The 17,335-nt window shown below is 40.4% G+C and overlaps 1 protein-coding gene across 1 annotated transcript; it reads right to left on the bottom strand.

Moving 5' to 3' along the window:
* Positions 1-13,395: 13,395 nt before the first annotated feature.
* LOC108057458 (kunitz-type U19-barytoxin-Tl1a) lies at positions 13,396-15,282 on the bottom strand. Its single transcript, XM_017141718.3, has 2 exons — positions 14,901-15,282; positions 13,396-13,813 (listed from the first exon to the last, which is right to left on the bottom strand). The coding sequence occupies exons 1-2, from the start codon at positions 15,043-15,045 to the stop codon at positions 13,629-13,631; spliced, it is 330 nt and encodes a 109-aa protein (XP_016997207.2). The 5' UTR covers positions 15,046-15,282; the 3' UTR covers positions 13,396-13,628.
* Positions 15,283-17,335: the final 2,053 nt, after the last annotated feature.

Genomic DNA, 17,335 nt, shown 5'->3' with positions numbered 1-17,335 from the left:
GCAACGAATTATTTCTATAAGTTTTATGTTCATTCTTTTCTGATAATGGTTTTGGAAAGAAAATCTCCCATATTTTAGAAAGACATCATGTATAATTATTTCTTTAGCTTTTATGGTCACTCTTTTCTGATAATTGTTTTTGGCATAAAAAGGTTTTTCAAAATGACTTCATAATCATAATGTCTAAGAATACATGTAAAAATATAATTAATTAATTAGTAAAACACCAAGATAAATGCTAACGAAAAGTGAATATATTCAAAATGGACAAGTTTTATGGATTAATTTGACTTTCATGCAATTAAAATCCATTAATACTAATCTTGAATACCAGTTGAAACGAGGATTTGGAAAGGAAATTTCTCAGCCGGATTTCTGATTATAATAAATGAATTAAACTCTTAAATTGATTGGTGCCTAATCACAAATATTTGTGCATAATTAAATTATTGATATTTCTAATTTCAATGGGGGTTGATTATTCTATGTTGTTAGGTGTTGCCCCAGTAATGTTTAAATATGATGTAATATCTTGTCTTGAGATCCGGTGACAGCTAGATGACACCTGTTAAAGTAAGATGGGTAAGCAGGGTCAGGTGTAGACGAGAAAAATTGTCAAGTTACGGAACAAGGTTGCATTTCGGACATTCGTTACTGGGGCTAAGCCTTCACCTGAACTGCCAATCATGCAGGGCGCCTGGCTGCTGGGCTGCTGGACCCCGGTCCTTGTGCAGACACCTTCGATAACAAGATGTCCCGCAGCAAACAGAGGGACCAAGGCCAGGAGCAATACACCAGCTGATTCCGATTCCGGAGTTCAAACCGGAATAGAGTGACAAACACAAACTGTGGGATAAATTTTGCCTGGCAACGTTCTCATTCCTGGCTGACAGCAGCAATTCGAGTTTGGCACTGGGATTGAACCTGATGCCCTCCCATTTTCATTGCCATTCCCATTCCTCTGGTAATGCTTAGATCCGAGTCCTTTGGCTGGCCCTGCAACTCCTGGCACCGCATTTCGTCTGTCGCACGTGTCAATGCGTCTTTGAATGCTCAATTAAATTTTCGACTGATTCGGTTTGAGCCCGGCGGCCAGGGTTCAGGTCCCACGAAATCGGATTGTAATTGGGATTTTTGCATTCACCTTTTGCCTTCTGACAGCCACTTTTCGGCCCGCCCATTGCTGGTGGGTTAAGTTTATGGCCAGCACCACGTGAATTAAGCACCACTTTAAGGCGCGTTAATACACAGACAAAAATGATTACAATTGAAGTATTCTTTTGTTGCTTTATTTTTTCTGTTTATTATGTCACTGAATCTTTAAATAGTAAACCGTAGTAAACCATAGTTAACCGTAGTAAACCATAGTAAACCGTAGTAAACCGAAGTAAACCGTAGTAAACCGTAGTAAACCGTAGTAAACCGTAGTAAACCGTAGTAAACCGTAGTAAACCGTAGTAAACCGTAGTAAACCATAGTAAACCGTAGTAAAACATAATAAACCATAGTAAAACATATTATTTTTAAAAAAAATAAAAAGGGCGTATAAAGTAAAATCCCATTTTCTATAACTTGTGGGTGTTTCCATGTTTTTTGCAGTGTCCTTTTCCTATTCCCGATGCTGTTGCAATTTGATTTCCGAGCGGAAAACTCTCAGTTTATTGATATGTCGGCGTGGGGCAATGCATTTGTGCAAAAATATTGGCAGCCAATTGTATAAGTCATGTTTACAAAACACTTACAGGTCGCAGCCAGTCTGGCTGAATGACTGACTGACTGAATGACTGGCTGAGTGACGAATGGAGTTAATGAAAGTTTATTGAGCACACGGCATTGATTGAGCCATCGAGGGAGAGCTGGTGATGTGATGGAGTGGCTCGACGGGCGGCCACTTTGCCGAGCTTAATGAATTTTGCCAGTTGAGCGGAAACGGAAATACAGCGCCTACCATTCGCGATATGTGAGGGTGTGTGTGTGGGTGTGGCTGTGCAGCTAAACAAAACACTTTTGACTGTGTGAAGGGCTTTCCACGTAGCAATTGCTAATGAAACTCTTTTCATTGGCACTTTCTCCTTTTTCCCCGGCTATTAGTCTTATCTGAACCGCCCATCGCCTGCCGAAAAAACACCGCACTTTCTTTGCCAACTTAATCATTTGACTTTTGTCTAAAGTTCTCTTTGAGCTTTTCTCCCTGCTATTTGTATTACATTTGTGATCTTAACAACAAATTTACATGCAAATAACTTTTTCAACTTTGGCACTTGGCAGAGATATAGATATAGATACGGGATACGCACTCGCACACGTACGCGTGTCGTCTCAATTGCCACTTATCAGCTCATCGATGAGGTTGGCAAAAGTTTTATACTTTCTCTTTTTTTTTTGGGGGCGAAACTTGAGCGGTTGTTATTCCATTTCTGTTTGAGTTTTGCTGTATTTTATTGAAATCGTTGAGGGATCTCTGCGAAACAAATCGCACAGGCCTGGCATTAATCTGTGATTTTAATGCGCCGCCATTAATTCCGGCTAAGCCGAGTCCTTTAATAGCCGTAAAGTGTTGACGACCCCCGCCCAAAAGTGTCCTTCCCGTTGGCTTCTGGCCTGTGACAGAGGCGTCGGTCGAAAGGGCGAACCACTCAGCCGCACTCGAGTGGGAATTACGGCGGTGTGGGTTTGGGTCTGAGGTGCCTATAATCATAAATTACGACCGAGACCACATGCGGTCGCCTTTCGCAGGCGTATACGCGATATCCCACTGACAGTTGCCGGGAGTAAAAAGGGAGGGAAAGGGGGTGGCAGTGGGTGGGGCAGTGGGCTGTACTCCTTTGATGCACTGCACGGACTTAACGTGAATTATTTGCATTGCGGTCGGCTGACCACAGTGGCGGCCACGTGAATAGCGGCCACTCCAGGTGCGGAGCCAGCCAAGCGTTGACCTCCGGCCCGCAGGCACCTGCAGTTGCAGCTGCAAAGGAGCCGCCGCAGCACACCGTTTATAATTGAATCGCTCTCAAACCTACATATATACACGCACATCTGGGTAATTAAAATACATTCTGATGCCGGATTTAATTGTGCCCCCGATTGCACACAATTTAAAATGCATGACATGCTCTTGAAAATGTTCACCAACAAGAGGGCTAAGTTTACAGGCTCCCTGCGGCGAATATGCAGTCATCCATACTCTCATTCCCGATCTGCGGATTTTCCATTTCCCATATCCCATTTTCACCCCGGCTTTGGCTTGGGCTTAAGCAATCACTTCGAATTTCCGCCCCTCGCCGCATGGAGCCATGTTTTTTCCAGCTGCACACACATGTGACTCACTTTCGCCCCGCCCTGCGCATTTGTATTTGGTAATTTTGATTTGTTTGCTGCATTTTATACTTTTTCCCCCGCTCGAAAGGAAAATTGATTTCGCCAAATGATGCTGGCGGTGCTGATGTTTTTGTACCGCCGCCTCTGTTTGCCAACCAATTTCGCTCGGTCTCCTTTTTTGGCAAGTAAATATGCGTTTAAGCAAATATTTTAGCTTGTTGAGTGTATGGCTGGCTTTTTGTAATTTCCGCGTTTTCATTTTGTTTTGCTGCCTTGTGTTTTTTTTCTGCTCGCAAAATATTTGTTTTTAATTCCGGCTACTTGCAATCCGTCATTATAAGAACAAAAACAAAGGAACGCCGATTGGATGCGAAAGTTGGCATACTCTTAGAAGGGATAATCCACTTTAAAAATTACTAATTACTTTTCGAAATTTAATAACTGTCAGCAGGGCTTTCATTAGTTAGAATGTAACGTGTTAGCCGAAAGCTTGTTAAATAATGCAAATAAATCATTGATTAACCAAAGTTAATTGCTGACCTTTGGAAAAAATGTTTGCAGTGGCAGAAAAAAGAGCCCGCTTCAATTTATGCTCATTGGCTGAAACTGAAGTCAAAACAGTTTGACTTTTAATTTTAAATAATTCAAAAGGTTGTGACCAGAAATCTGCGGATTTTGCGCGGCCGCATTAATTTGCCGTGACATGTTGACAATGGAATTTTCATTTAAATTTTCAATTTGCTTTTACCAATACAATTTTTGCATTAATAGTGAATGAGATAGCATTACAATGGCGCTGCTTACGCACGACATATGTGGCTGTCAGGCGGGTAGCGTGAAAAGCGGAAGTTGCAAACCGGAAATCCCATTGACAGTCGCCTCATGAATTAATGCGGCTTGTTTTGCTCCGCTTCTCCCGTGTTTTGTGTGCCCTGTGATATGTTATTATTTAATTTACGTCTTGTTGAGATGTTTCCCTCCTTATCAGCCCGAATAGCAACACTTCGTTAATAATTAATATTCAATAAAAAGTCGGCAATCGGCAGCTTAATTTTTGTTTTCCTGATTAATGCACCGGAAACTGTTTAAATGTGCTTTTAAATTCCACAGTGATTTAATTTGTCGATATTGTACCGGACACCGCGTGGATTACCAGGCATATGAGAAGCTTCATCTTTGGAAAGTTTTGCTGTGCTTTCATCTTTCCATTTTTTTCCACCATTTACTGTTGACATTTCTCCGAATATAACTGTGTGTGTTTCGTGATTTTTCTGTCCTGTCTGCTGCCATTTTTCATTGCCTTTTTGTTGCTGAATTTTATTAAAATCTGCTCCCATTTGCCATAATTTGTATTATTTTTTTCATTCGCCCACATGCCGAATGACAAGCTCTCCCCTCCGGGGCCGCAGATGAGTTTGACAAGCAAATAAGATGGCGAGAATGCCGTTTGGGGGGTAGCGAAAATAAATGTACACAAAAGAGTCTGCCATATACTCGTGTGTATATGGTACATGAGGGGGTCCGACGACCCCCAAACAGCATAACTCCCTGAAGCACCATTTGTTGCAATCAAATGAAATGCCAGGCAGCCAGAGAATTGACAGGCACTAAACCCCACTGCTTTCCCATGTTTTCCCATATCCCATATTCCAGGCATTTATGAAAAAGCATTTTTAATTTGCATCGGCCAATGGACTCGCTGCTGCTGAGTCTGCTCTATTAAGCGGGTAATCCGTTTAAAGGTAAATGCATTTATTTGCACTTTGGGTGCATTTATTAAGCATCGAGTGTTTTGTTCAATGAATCACGGCAAATGCGCAATTCAATCACCAGAGTCCTTTATGCCTTGTCACTCATACGCAGCGTTGACGTTTGATTTCGCCTGCATGATTAATAAGCAAGCCCAAAGGGCTGCAGAAGCCAATCAGTTGAGCAAGCGGCAACCGGCAAGCCGAAAGCAATTATTTATTAATGCTAATGCATTTTGCATTAATCTCAAGATATGTCTCAAAAAACCAACTTGATGCATCGGGCTATGGAATGAAAATAAATTGCTGTAAATTAGTTCAAACGCATTTGATGCCTTCTAAGTTTTGCGCTAACTTTGCTAAATACAGCTATGAAAACAATCGTAGGTTATTCTTTATATATTTTATTAAATTAAATAAAAATGATGTGTATTATTTTTCCTAATAACGCAAATTATCCTTACATTTTATAGGCTTTTTTAAACAATATCCACCTTAACAGAAAATTAATAGATTGCATTCAAGATTTTCTGATTTTCTGAGACTTAATAAATAAAAGACGTAAAAAAATACTAAGAAATGAAACATTTTGTTTGATTAGTACTAGTGTTCTGACTTCGACTGTATCCACACAAGCCTGCGAAGGAAAACAGAGGGAGGTGGAGTGCTGGCAACATTAATAGTTATACAACAGCTGACATATTGATAAATGAGCGCATTTCCAAAGTGCTGGAGCAACAGCAGCAGCAGCAGGAGAGCTGAACTGTTCCAGTGGCAAATGGCTCAAGCCAAAGTTCCGAGAGGTTTTGAAAAGGGGGTGTAGCGATGGCGATGGGTTTTCGGCGAAAGCGAAAAATGGCTTTAGTGCCAGGCGTGAGAAATTCGCAACCTCGCCAAACCCCCACACAAACACACGCACTTGCGAACGTCAGGGGTGCAGAACAAATGCTTGTAAATATTTCTGCAGCTGTGATTCCTTTTCGCTGACTTTTCCACCCAAGAAGAAAAAGGAGGGGGAGAAGGGTAGCGAACACAACAAACGCTTTTGCAATGAGTCAATTTTTTAACATTTATTTGACAGAAATTTTCATTTATTTTTGGCTTTGAGCGAAGTGAAAAAATTTAATTAAATTGAAATTAATTTGACAGGATATTGCAGCCGCCACCAGAACTATTAATAATGTTCCATGTGGAGCGGGCACTGGGAATGCGAGAGTGTGGGGAGTGTAAGTGCGGGGGTGTGCATGTGAGTGAGTGTCGGCGGAAGACAAATGTGAGCCAAATAAATTCTCATGTTGCGCTTTTGAGTCGCTCGTCGCGTCAAAATTGCACACTGAAATGTACAGAAAGTGAAAAGCAGAACCGAAACAGAAGAAGAAACAGACAAAATAGCGAAACGAATCATTGCCTCTGGCTCCCAGGGGAAATGTCCATAAATCATTGCATACATTTCCAAGCCCGAGCACAGAGTCTACACAATTTTCCAGCCAGCGGCACATAATTAATTAAATTTCACTTTCAAAAGCGCGCGCGCGCAGCCAGCCACAACAAATATCACTCATACGCACCGTGGCCGGCCTTGGTGGCGCCAACGCCGTTTGGCATTGACATACGCACAAATAAATAGACGCTATAAATTCAATTCTCATTCTCGCGGTCGCATTCCCCATTCCCCGATTCCCATTTCAAATCTGAACTCGAATCCCAATCCCCTATTTGTTTGCTCATTGAGCAAACGTGCTCGAAATACATTCCTCCCATGCAAAACTTTTCGTCTAGGTGTGCTATAAATCGCGTGCCCTTTCAGTTTCGGTGCCGCTCGACTGCTGACAGCTCTACAGCTGTAAGACTTCGAGTTGTGAGCAGTGGGCGTGGCATATCATTTTAAGGTCCTGGACCTACGTATCCCTCCAAAAAGGGCGAAGAAAGTGCCACGCAGGAAAACGTGCTAGAGTCAAATAAATAACAAAACATTGGCGGACAGCGAATGAATTTATGGGACAGGCCGTAGGGTAGGAAAAGTGAAAAATTTTCAAGCAATTGGATTAGGAAAAGGCCAGTGGTAGATCGAGTGGCGAACTCAATTCCCACCGCCTTTGGCCAGAAATGAGATTAATGATTTTTTAAATGTCTTGCAAGGCGGATCCGCCCGGGAATCCCAATGCGAATCCGAGTCCGTATCTGAATCCACTCACCCGGACGCTCTGACTGACAACTGGCAGCGACAATGATGGAGAAGCGGCTCGTCGTTTGTCGTCTTCGTCGAGGGTCCCGTGTGCACATCATTGGGCATTAGGTATGCATGCCGTTGAGCCTGGCACTGCGAAAGATGTTGAGCAATGCGACCAGAGACAATGAATGCACCGAGAAAAATAGTTGCTGAAAAATAGTGTCTGAAACCGGAAACCTAAGCCATATCTTAACACTAGGGATATTTTTAGAACGAAACAATTGCTTTACAACATTAAACAATAAACACTAATTGGACTCGATATATTTATTAAAATGTGATCAAAAAGGTATTAGTAGAGGAATCTTCATTTGCAATCTAAAAATTGTGTATTGAATTATTAACAAATTTATATCATAATATGTTTAACTGGTTAGGGTTATGATAATACTAAGACTAATACAAAAGTTAAATACCTTTTTATACCCTTGCAGAGGGTATTATGATTTCAGTCAGAAGTTTGCAACGCAGTGAAGGAGACGTTTCCGACCCCATAAAGTATATATATTCTTGATCAGCATCACAAGACGAGTCGATCTAGCCATGTCCGTCTGTCCGTCTGTCCGTCTGTCTGTCTGTCCGTCTGTCCGTCTGTCCGTCTGTCCGTCTGTCTGTTTCTACGCAAACTAGTCTCTCAGTTTTTGAGCTATCGGGACGAAACTTTCGCAAAAGTCTTCTTTCTATTGCAGGTAGTATATATGTCGGAGCCGACCGGATCGGACAACTATATCTTATAGCTCCCATAGGAAGGATCGGAAGAAAAAAACTTTAAAAAATTCTAGCTTCGGTGTTTTTTGAAATATTACCTTCTACTTTTGGGGATGTTATTTTTTAAATATTTCTGAATTTCGAATTAATTATTTAAAAAATCGGACTACTATATCATATAGCTGCCATAGGAACGATCGGAAAATTAATGGAAAAGTAATAGGAAATAAATTCTAGCTTCTTTGATTTTTATTGTATTATCTTCTACTCTAGGATATGACTCTTTTTAAATATTTCCGAATTTCAATTTTAATTTGATCAAAATCGGACGACTATATCATATAGCTGCCATAGGAACGATCGGAAAATTAATGAGAAATATTAGAAAATTAACATTTTTGCGATTTGTTAATTAATAGGAATGATCTGCAAGGGTATATAAGCTTCGGCTGGCCGAAGCTAGCTTCCTTTCTTGTTTAAAAGAGAATTCCCTACAAATTATGATGGCTCTAAGATATATGTGAAAGTGACAAACAAATCTAGATTTTAATAGTTAAAAATGAACATATTCCTTAGTGTTTCAAATGTATATAACCTGGCATGGCCCATTAAAATTAATGACAATTTTGGGTCTTATTTTTCCCTGTGCTTGGAAAGGCCAAGAAGAAGAAGGGGGAAATGACAGGCGGGTTCGATAATGAAGTTAAAAATTCCATACATACAAATACAAACAGACAGACAGAGAAAGAGAGCGATAGAGAAGGAAGGAGAAGGGACGAGGGTGCCATACAGACAAGGATGCAGTTGTTGTTGCTGCTGCTTCTGTGGCATTTGCCTTTGGTATTTATGAGTACGTTGTCCTTGATATGCCTGCGGAATTACTAAATGTCCCTGACTTGACACTAACTCACACGCACAGCCAGTCAGGACACACACTTCCACACTCACTCACACAACCACCCCCCACACACACACACTTGCGCATCATCAGCCATTCAGTCATTCATTCAGTGCGAGAAGAGCTGTTGCTTAACTCTGTCAGCAATATGTTGGTTGCCACGCCCCAAATCCCCTGCCCACCGACACCTTCCTTTTTTCGTACTTACTTATACATATATTTTTATCTTCTACGTGCAGCAATGGACCCAAGGCGAAATTTAAATAGAAATAGCATGTTGATGTTATTTGGAGTAGGTTCCTATTTAATTTAATATGCCAGTCTCTTCCCTGACTTCGTCACATGGGTGTGTATAAATATTTTAATTTATTTTTGCGAAAGCAAAGGCGACATCAAACTAACTTCATACATGTGCATACAAAAATAGTAGCAAGCTGAATAATTGTAGCTGCCATAAAAGTAGAATGCAATTTTTCAAACTTTTCTCATTTAACAGTGTAGTGTAGCGTTTTTGGTTTTTGATTAAAAATATAATAAAACCTAAGTGCATTTTTATAGCTGAAATAAAATCATTGAACGGATAAAGTCTTTTAAGTTTTCCTAGAAAGGACATAACAATTTGATAGTAAAATAGTTTTATTTATTTCTTTTTGTCTTATAAATACTTTTCTGAACCGTCTATTACTTTATTTTTTTTTGCTTGGGTAAGTGCCTGCATTAAGTTTAAATAAAAGTAATAAAAACTAAGGAGAACTAAAGTTAAGTGACCTAATCTGCGGGTTCAGACTTGCAGTTCCGCCTCTAATGGAACAAAAAATATTAAAAGCTAAGATAATTATCCTTAGCTACCACTGATAAATTAAAAATCAAAAGATATCATAATATGGTTCCTAAGAAGAAAATCGTTCTTCCTGGCGAAGAAGTACTATAAAGTGGCTAAGCTACTACAACTGCAGACGAGGTCTGTTTGGCTTGGCACTCCTTGCCAGCTTTACCAGCTTTGCCAGGAGCAGAGCAGGAACAAAGACAATCCCAATCCCCCAGGATGCGTTGCTGCAGTATAATGGTGCAGTTGCGCCAGCTTGTTTGCTCTTGTCACACACTTCGATTGCGTGAGCAAGCATAGGAACGCGAAATTCCAGCTAAATAAATAAGAGCATGCCTTGGGGCTGTATATAAATATATATACGTAAGTATATCCGAGAATCGGTCTAGATAAAACCACGCCCACACACCAAATACGGAGCTCGAGTGGCAACAAGTGCAAGTGGGCTGATCGGCCAAAAGCAGATAACAAGTCAAGTGGTCTGAGAGAGCGTGCAGGTGCCAAGAAGCTGCTTTAAGTATTTTCAAACAGAAAAAAAATATTGCAGTTTAAATTTATAAATTTTATTTTCGGATAAGAATATATTTAACCAAGACAATAGAAAATGGGTCCCCATTCATAGAATGGTAAATTTTTCCAATCAAATAGTTACTCTCACAACATTAAAATACACACTAGTGACTATTTAATAATAGTTTTTCTATTAATTTACGTAACTATCCGTATAGGTAAAATGTACCAAAACTAAGTTTGTTAAATGTAAGTATTAAGCTTTAAAATCAGTTACTATTTCCTAAAGAAAGTCTGCGCTTCACAGTTTGTAAACTTTAAATCGATTTCTGCATTCTTGAATTTCTTATAATGTTCAAAGTCAGAAGTATAAAATACAAAATCCTTGATTTTTTTTTCTCTGTTTTGTGTGCGCTATATCGGTATGCCACCTGGAGAAACTCGTCTCCAGATTGTGCATGAAATCAAGCAGAATGAGAAACCAATTTGTGTGGAAAACACAGCAACAACAAGCACGGCGGGAAATTAAATTGGCCAAAGGGTTTAAGTTTTGCCACAGCTTCCACTTCCACTTCTCGACGGCGCTTTGCCGCGCATTTTGAAGGTGAAGTCAGTGGAAAACATTGCTAAAAGCAAACTTTTTATAAGTCTCTGGCAAGTCGATGGCAATAAATTTCATTGGTAACTTTCTTCTTTCGTTTTCATTTCGTTCGAGAGAAGGAATTTTAATTCAATCCCAGACGAGTGGAGAAAGGGTCAACAACATAACTAAGACTTAACCACAAAGAAGCACCTCAAAATTATTTAAACGGAAAAATAGTTAAAGCTCAACTGCAGAAGTTGAGTTGACCCGGCCAGCTGGCATTATGTGATCCGCTCTCGTTCCTCTCAGTTTTCCCCCCAAGTCTTCCCGGGAAAACTCACATAAATGAAGCCCCAAAGCCAGTGGGGAAATCCAGTGTGGCTGGGTGTTTTGGCCGTTTGGAAGCTAGTGTCAGTGTGTGTGTGTGTGTTGGCCATGGCCACTAAACGTGGCCGACTGCGGCTGAGTGTGCGACGCAGTGGAAATGCACTCGAATAAACACAAAATTTATATGAACACATGCAAGACAGATTAGGGAGCCAAAGGCAAAGGGGAGTGTTGGGTGTTACGAAATGGTAAAAAATGGTAGGACCTTCTATTCCCACTCCTTTGTGTACTTTTTTGCGGTTGCAAACAAAAGCAAATTTTGCGTTTTATAAATTCCTTTGGTTCATGGCTTTAGCCTGCTTTATGGCATACTTCCATTTATGCAATACGAAAACAGGCATCCAAACAAGCAAACAAACAAACAAACGGACGGGCAACTAGGAGCAACATTTCTGTTCTGTTTTCCATCTAAGCAAAACATTTAGAATAGCATACTTTTGCGAGCTTTGTCAAAGTTCTCCTGCTGCTGCTGCTGCTTTCACTTTTTTCCCATCAGAGAAAACCGAAACTTTTTTGATTGGCCAAAAAGTACGGCGTCTGTTTTCGGTTTTCGGTTTTATGAAATTGCAACTTTACAGGATGCCCCCCGGATGACAACAACAAGTGCTGCAAACTGAATCGAAAACACAGCCAGAAATTTACATCGTTTCCATTTCTCATCATCATCATCGTCGTCCAAAAAGGAAGCTCCCCTGACACTCGCCGATTTTTGGTCGCATAAAACTCAATTGAGTCGTTAAATGTACAAAAATGTGATAAATAATCAAATTACATGCATTTGATGTCTGCCCAGATTTTGGGCTTTAACATTTTACGACGCCGCGTTGAGTTTTCTCGTTGGCTTTCATTTTTTCCGGCTCATGCATCATTTATGGGGGCAATAGCAATCGCTGATTATTCGGCTCCGAGAGAGCTAATGCCTAGTGGATTTGCCATTTTTCAATTATAGCGCCAAAGTGGCCTTTGTCTGCTTCGCCGTGTGCCTGCGTGCGTACGTTTTAAATTTCCAATTAGATCCGAGAGCAAACTAATTTCATGCAAATTTGCTGGCGCAAAAAAAAAGGTGGGTTTTCCTTGCACGTTTGCGAAATTTTCTCTGTCGAAATTATGCGTTGAGTAGTTGGTTTTAGCCGGGCAAAAACGTACCCTATGTTTGTTTTTTCTGCGTTCTTATTCGGCGAAAATTGCCGGCATCGAGAGCGAAGTTTTAGCACATGACTCGTGTGGGTTTCTTTCGGAATTTCCCCACTCTTTTTTGTTGCTCGATTTTTCCCCAATACCCTCTGAGTGCTGTCATTTAAACAGATTAATGTGCTGCCATCAGTGGCATGTCATGTTGTGCGTCTCGTCTCGTTTCGTTACGTTACGTTTCGTCGATGCTATTATGCATTTGATTGGCATTTGTTTGTGCACAGCAATCAAGCCATTTTACCACCCACTACCCGCTCCTTTTCTCATCCTCTCCTCTGGCCAAAACAAAGGCCTGTCAAAACCGACATATGCCGGCAGAGCAATTAATGCTGTTCCAGCTGCCCGGTTTGGCCAACAGGTAAAAGGTAACAGGCAGAGATGCAAATGTAGATCGTTTTAATTAGCCGTAAGTCGATAGCCGCAAAAAAGGGCCCTTTGATGTGCGGGATGCTGGCCATCTGGCGGTGGCTTCCCACTTTCGCTGACAAAGTCCAGCCGCATCAGTGGCCGGGAGTACGTCAGCATCGCGATGAGCATTAAAAGCCCGCCGAATGGGTGGCAGTCACAATCTTGGCGACACTGTCATTGGCATGTCAAGGGGCCATTTGATATGCCACTGACAGTTAGCACATTTGGCGCATTTTTTCCCCAAGCCCTCTTCTTTTTTTCCTTCTTTTTTCGCCTTTTTATACAGCCCTGACAGTGAACAAAGTGCCGATCCACCGGTGACAGCTTACAACATTTGAGTGTCTATTTTTGGGCGGCATTTAGTCAAAATCCGTTTGATCAAAGGTAAAAACACTTAAACACTTGGGCTGCGCGGTGGCTGCACTGAGAGATAATGTGGATACAATGTAAGAAACAATAGAAAAAACATTTAAAAAATTGGCAATACTAAGGTTTTAAGGTTTTTTGTTTCATTTTACTTTTTTATTAAATTCTTAGTAAAAGCATTTATTTCTAAAAATATTAGTTGAGAAAAATTAATTTAAATTAGGAAAATGTGAGCAATCAAATTCAAAAAAATCTTAAAAAAGAAAAAAATACAATCTCTACAAATAAAAATAATTTAAATTAAACATTTTTTAATGAGCTAATTATCGGAACCAATGAATTCATAAGTAAATGACGTGTTATTTTGTAGAGTGTACGATTTGCTCTTAGCCTAAACATACGCGTACAAACTTATCGACTAAGTACGGATGCATTTGTATATCCGCTAATGCCAATCAATCCCCGCATCGCGAGTCGCAGCTCTCCTGTGTGCAGAAGCGATTCCGATTGCCATTGCATCCTTTGTAGTTGAAGGGCTTGCAGATGCCCTTGTCGAAGTACCAACGAGTTACGGCCTTGGTCTTGTCCTTGCTGCTGCAGAAGTTCCCCTCATTCCGGCCCACGTAGCAGTTGACATTGTCTGAAAGAAGGCAGTTTAATTTCAGATTAATCGCCGCCTGGAAATGCGCCACATCCACGTTTCGGTTGGTCAACACACGACTGGCCTCATTAAGTGCAATTACGTTCGTTTGTTTATACGGGCCTCGCGACAGACGACCGAATATTTCATAATTCCCTGGCCACGTTGTAGTCATAAGCGGAAAAATAGAACAATTTCGCAGACAAAATTGACTTTGGCCGGCCAAAAAAAAAAAAAAAGCACAGCATGTGTACTAAACTTGGCAGGTTCCGAAACATTTTGCTCTAAATGCGAGTGCTGTAATTGCTATTTACCTTTGCAATAAATAATAACCAATACACTAAGGAACTTAATTGTTATTAGTTGGCCGACAAATTCACTTGTAAATAAAATTTCTGAAATTTAAGTAAATGTGCCTATTTATGCCGAATTTCATCTATCAGATAATCAAAACTGTGATTAATTACTCTTAGTTAATGGCATTTCTAATCATCAATTTTGATTACCTTCAGACCATTAAATCACTCCGCATGTTCAAATAAATTTAATAGTGAAAGATAAGAATATACTCAAGCTTATTATCTCGATTTCGATTATTTTAAATGAATGTAATTATATATTTCCGCTCAAAAGTTTTACTGAGTCTTTTTATATTATATTTTTTATAAGTGCTTGACATTAGAGTTAATTTAATAAATTTAAACTCTTGAATTAAATTTAAATTGATAGCAAATTATAATATTATTAACAATTTTTCTTTGATTTTCCGATTAAACCAGACTGAGTTTTAAATGTTTAAAAGGTACATTATTGGCTTAAATATGTGAGTATTTAAGGAACACTTTACATGAGTGGACTTTAGTTTTATAAATTCGAGAATCAGTATTAGCCGCGAATAATTGATTGTATTGAAAACCAGGAAAGTTAAAAATCCTCACTTTTTTTTTAGTATTTTATATTGACTGACGCACTAACTTTAAAATCTTAGGTTTTTTAATATTTATAAGTATTCTGTCAATTCATCAAATCGATTATTATTTTTTTATAGAAAAAAAAAAACAGAATCGTGGCATTCTTAGACACTTACTCAGCTCTTTGCATGACACCACTGCCCCATTGCCTGAACTGCTGCCTCCAAAGGCCTCGACTTCCGCGGTCTGTGTCAATAGGATGATGGACAGGAGACCGACGAGTGTCGCGCAGAGAAGCGTCAGATTGATTTTCAATTTCATGTTTTTCGCGCGGCCAACAATAGTCGAATGAGGAATGAAGCACCACCGGCAGCAGCAGCTGCTGTTCGTTGTACTCGCACCAGATGCGAACGGAGAATGCCGGATCGGAGAGTCGGAAAATCGGCAAATCGGCAATTGGAAAGAACTGAGACTGAGAAACTGCGACCAGCGGAGGCTGTTCCAATTTTTCGGTTTTTGGTATTTTTAAGTAATCTGCGCTACTTTCGGGTTGAAAAACGTGTCGCCGACCGATGCGAACCGATACGAACTCACTGGCTGCGCATTTTCGTATTCAGTTTATATACGAAATGCCGGAAATTGTTGCTAACTCGAACGCGAACTATTCGCCCAGCCGTTCCCATTCGCCCGATAGTTTCTCAGGCTCTTTCGAAAATTCGGAAAATTTTCGAGCATTGCCAGATTGACAATCGCCTGGTATGCTGCTCAATACGCATATCCAACCATCCGTCCATCTAGCAGCCTGTCCGTTCCGCCAATCGTCCAACGGACCGTGTCCATCAATGCTAAGTAGGAGAAGATATTTTTGGTCAACAAAATGTTTGACGCTCCCGAAACGCTCGACGAACGAGCGAAATTGCACTTAGTTTTATCGCCGGGGCGTTTACTTTGCGCTCGTTTGCATAATTTCCAACTTATTGAATATTTTCCACATAATTAATTTTAATTATTTGTGTTTCTTTCAGGCATTTGAATTAATTTAGATAAGAGGACGGACGAAGAGGTCGGGGTCTCAAAAAAGGGTCGCGCACTGCAGTCACAAGGGATGGCTCTTCCATTGTCTCTAATTACAATGGGCAGCATTTGTTTTGGGTTTTTTCTGCTTCCCTTTTTTCCCCCGATTCCTTGGTTTATTTCATTTTTGGTTTCTTGGCAAGTGGCTTTGGCATCGGCTCTCGACTTTTCCCGCCTTTCCCTTTTGGTTTTTTCGGTGGCCTCTATTGCTGCGGGTCGAGCGCAAAAATCAATCTTCATTTAAAATTCAATTTAATGCGCTGCGTGCATAAAAGAAGTTCCCCGAGCGCCTTGGTCATCATCAAGCGTATTGGATTCGCCGGGAGAAAATTAGAAAACAATTGTGTATGTATTTTGGACGAGCTGACTCATCAAAGAGAATTCGCGAAATGGTGTCGCCTGTCGCGAGTGCCTCACAATGGTATTATACCCGACGCGAAAAAAAGAAGGATTCCCGGGGTAATTCACGTTAGCCAAAAACTGGAAGGCACTGACCAGTGGATATTTTAAACTGCTATAAAGCACTAAAAATAAACAAATATAAAGTTTAGAAAATCACCTGAACAGAAACTTTTTTTTGAGATAAAAGAGTTTTATAAAGTACATTTTCTTCAGAAGCAAACTTAAGAAAAATGCGTATTACTTATTAGAAAAATGTAATTCTTATTTGTTCAATTTATTACCAACCCTTTTTTTTGGACTCAGTGATGGGTGAATCATGAAAATTACAGCAGGCGGAAGACTGAAACTCCAAAGGGGATGTGCTGCAAACACAAATCGGAAGTCTTAACTAAAAACGGTATACGGTAGCAGGTATACACGGGGTCAGTCGAGTGGAAGAGCGGATGAAGAAGCTTTCCAGCTGGGGCATCAGTGCGTATACGTGATGTATCAGCGCGAGTAAATCAATACTCAAATGTGCGGGGCTTCCTAATCAATCGGGATCGGGATGTCAGAAAATCGGAACAAATTATAAAAAACAATGCGAGTATAAAGAGCGGTCCCATCGAGTTTATCCTCTTGGCCACGTTTCGGGTTTTTTCGGCCACAATTTCTGATTTTCCACTTGTTTTGACCAATTTGGCGATTTTGTGATTTGTCGTCTTTAATTTCCACACAATTTTTGGACGCACTCAAGCAAGAGATATTTAATGGCTGCACTTGAACGTGCCGAAGGACAAAACCAACCGAAAAAAAATTGATAGAGTCGATTGAATGAGAAGGGTGGGTGCGGGAAGGGGGTAGAAGAGATTTTGCAGCTTGAAATTGAGTGAAAAGCACTGACGTTCCTCGTATATTGAGAATATTCTTTGCATAGATTTAACCTTTTGTTGATGCACCTGCCTTCCGTTCCGTTCCTCCACTTCCTGCCAAATCGTTCAGTTCCATAGTCGCCCGCTTTGCGCTACTTTGGAATTATATTTTTCTCAATCCGCTTTCGTTCGTTTTTGCCTCAAAGAAAAAAAAAACGATTTTCCACCTCGCTTTGGCCAACCTCAAATTGAGGAAATGAAACATTTCAATGATTTGCTTCCGG

The sequence above is a fragment of the Drosophila takahashii genome, chromosome 3R, assembly GCF_030179915.1.
Source record: "Drosophila takahashii strain IR98-3 E-12201 chromosome 3R, DtakHiC1v2, whole genome shotgun sequence".
Taxonomy (NCBI): domain Eukaryota; kingdom Metazoa; phylum Arthropoda; class Insecta; order Diptera; family Drosophilidae; genus Drosophila; species Drosophila takahashii.
Note: the sequence above shows the minus strand (reverse complement) of the source record. Positions and strands in the feature narration are given on the sequence as shown.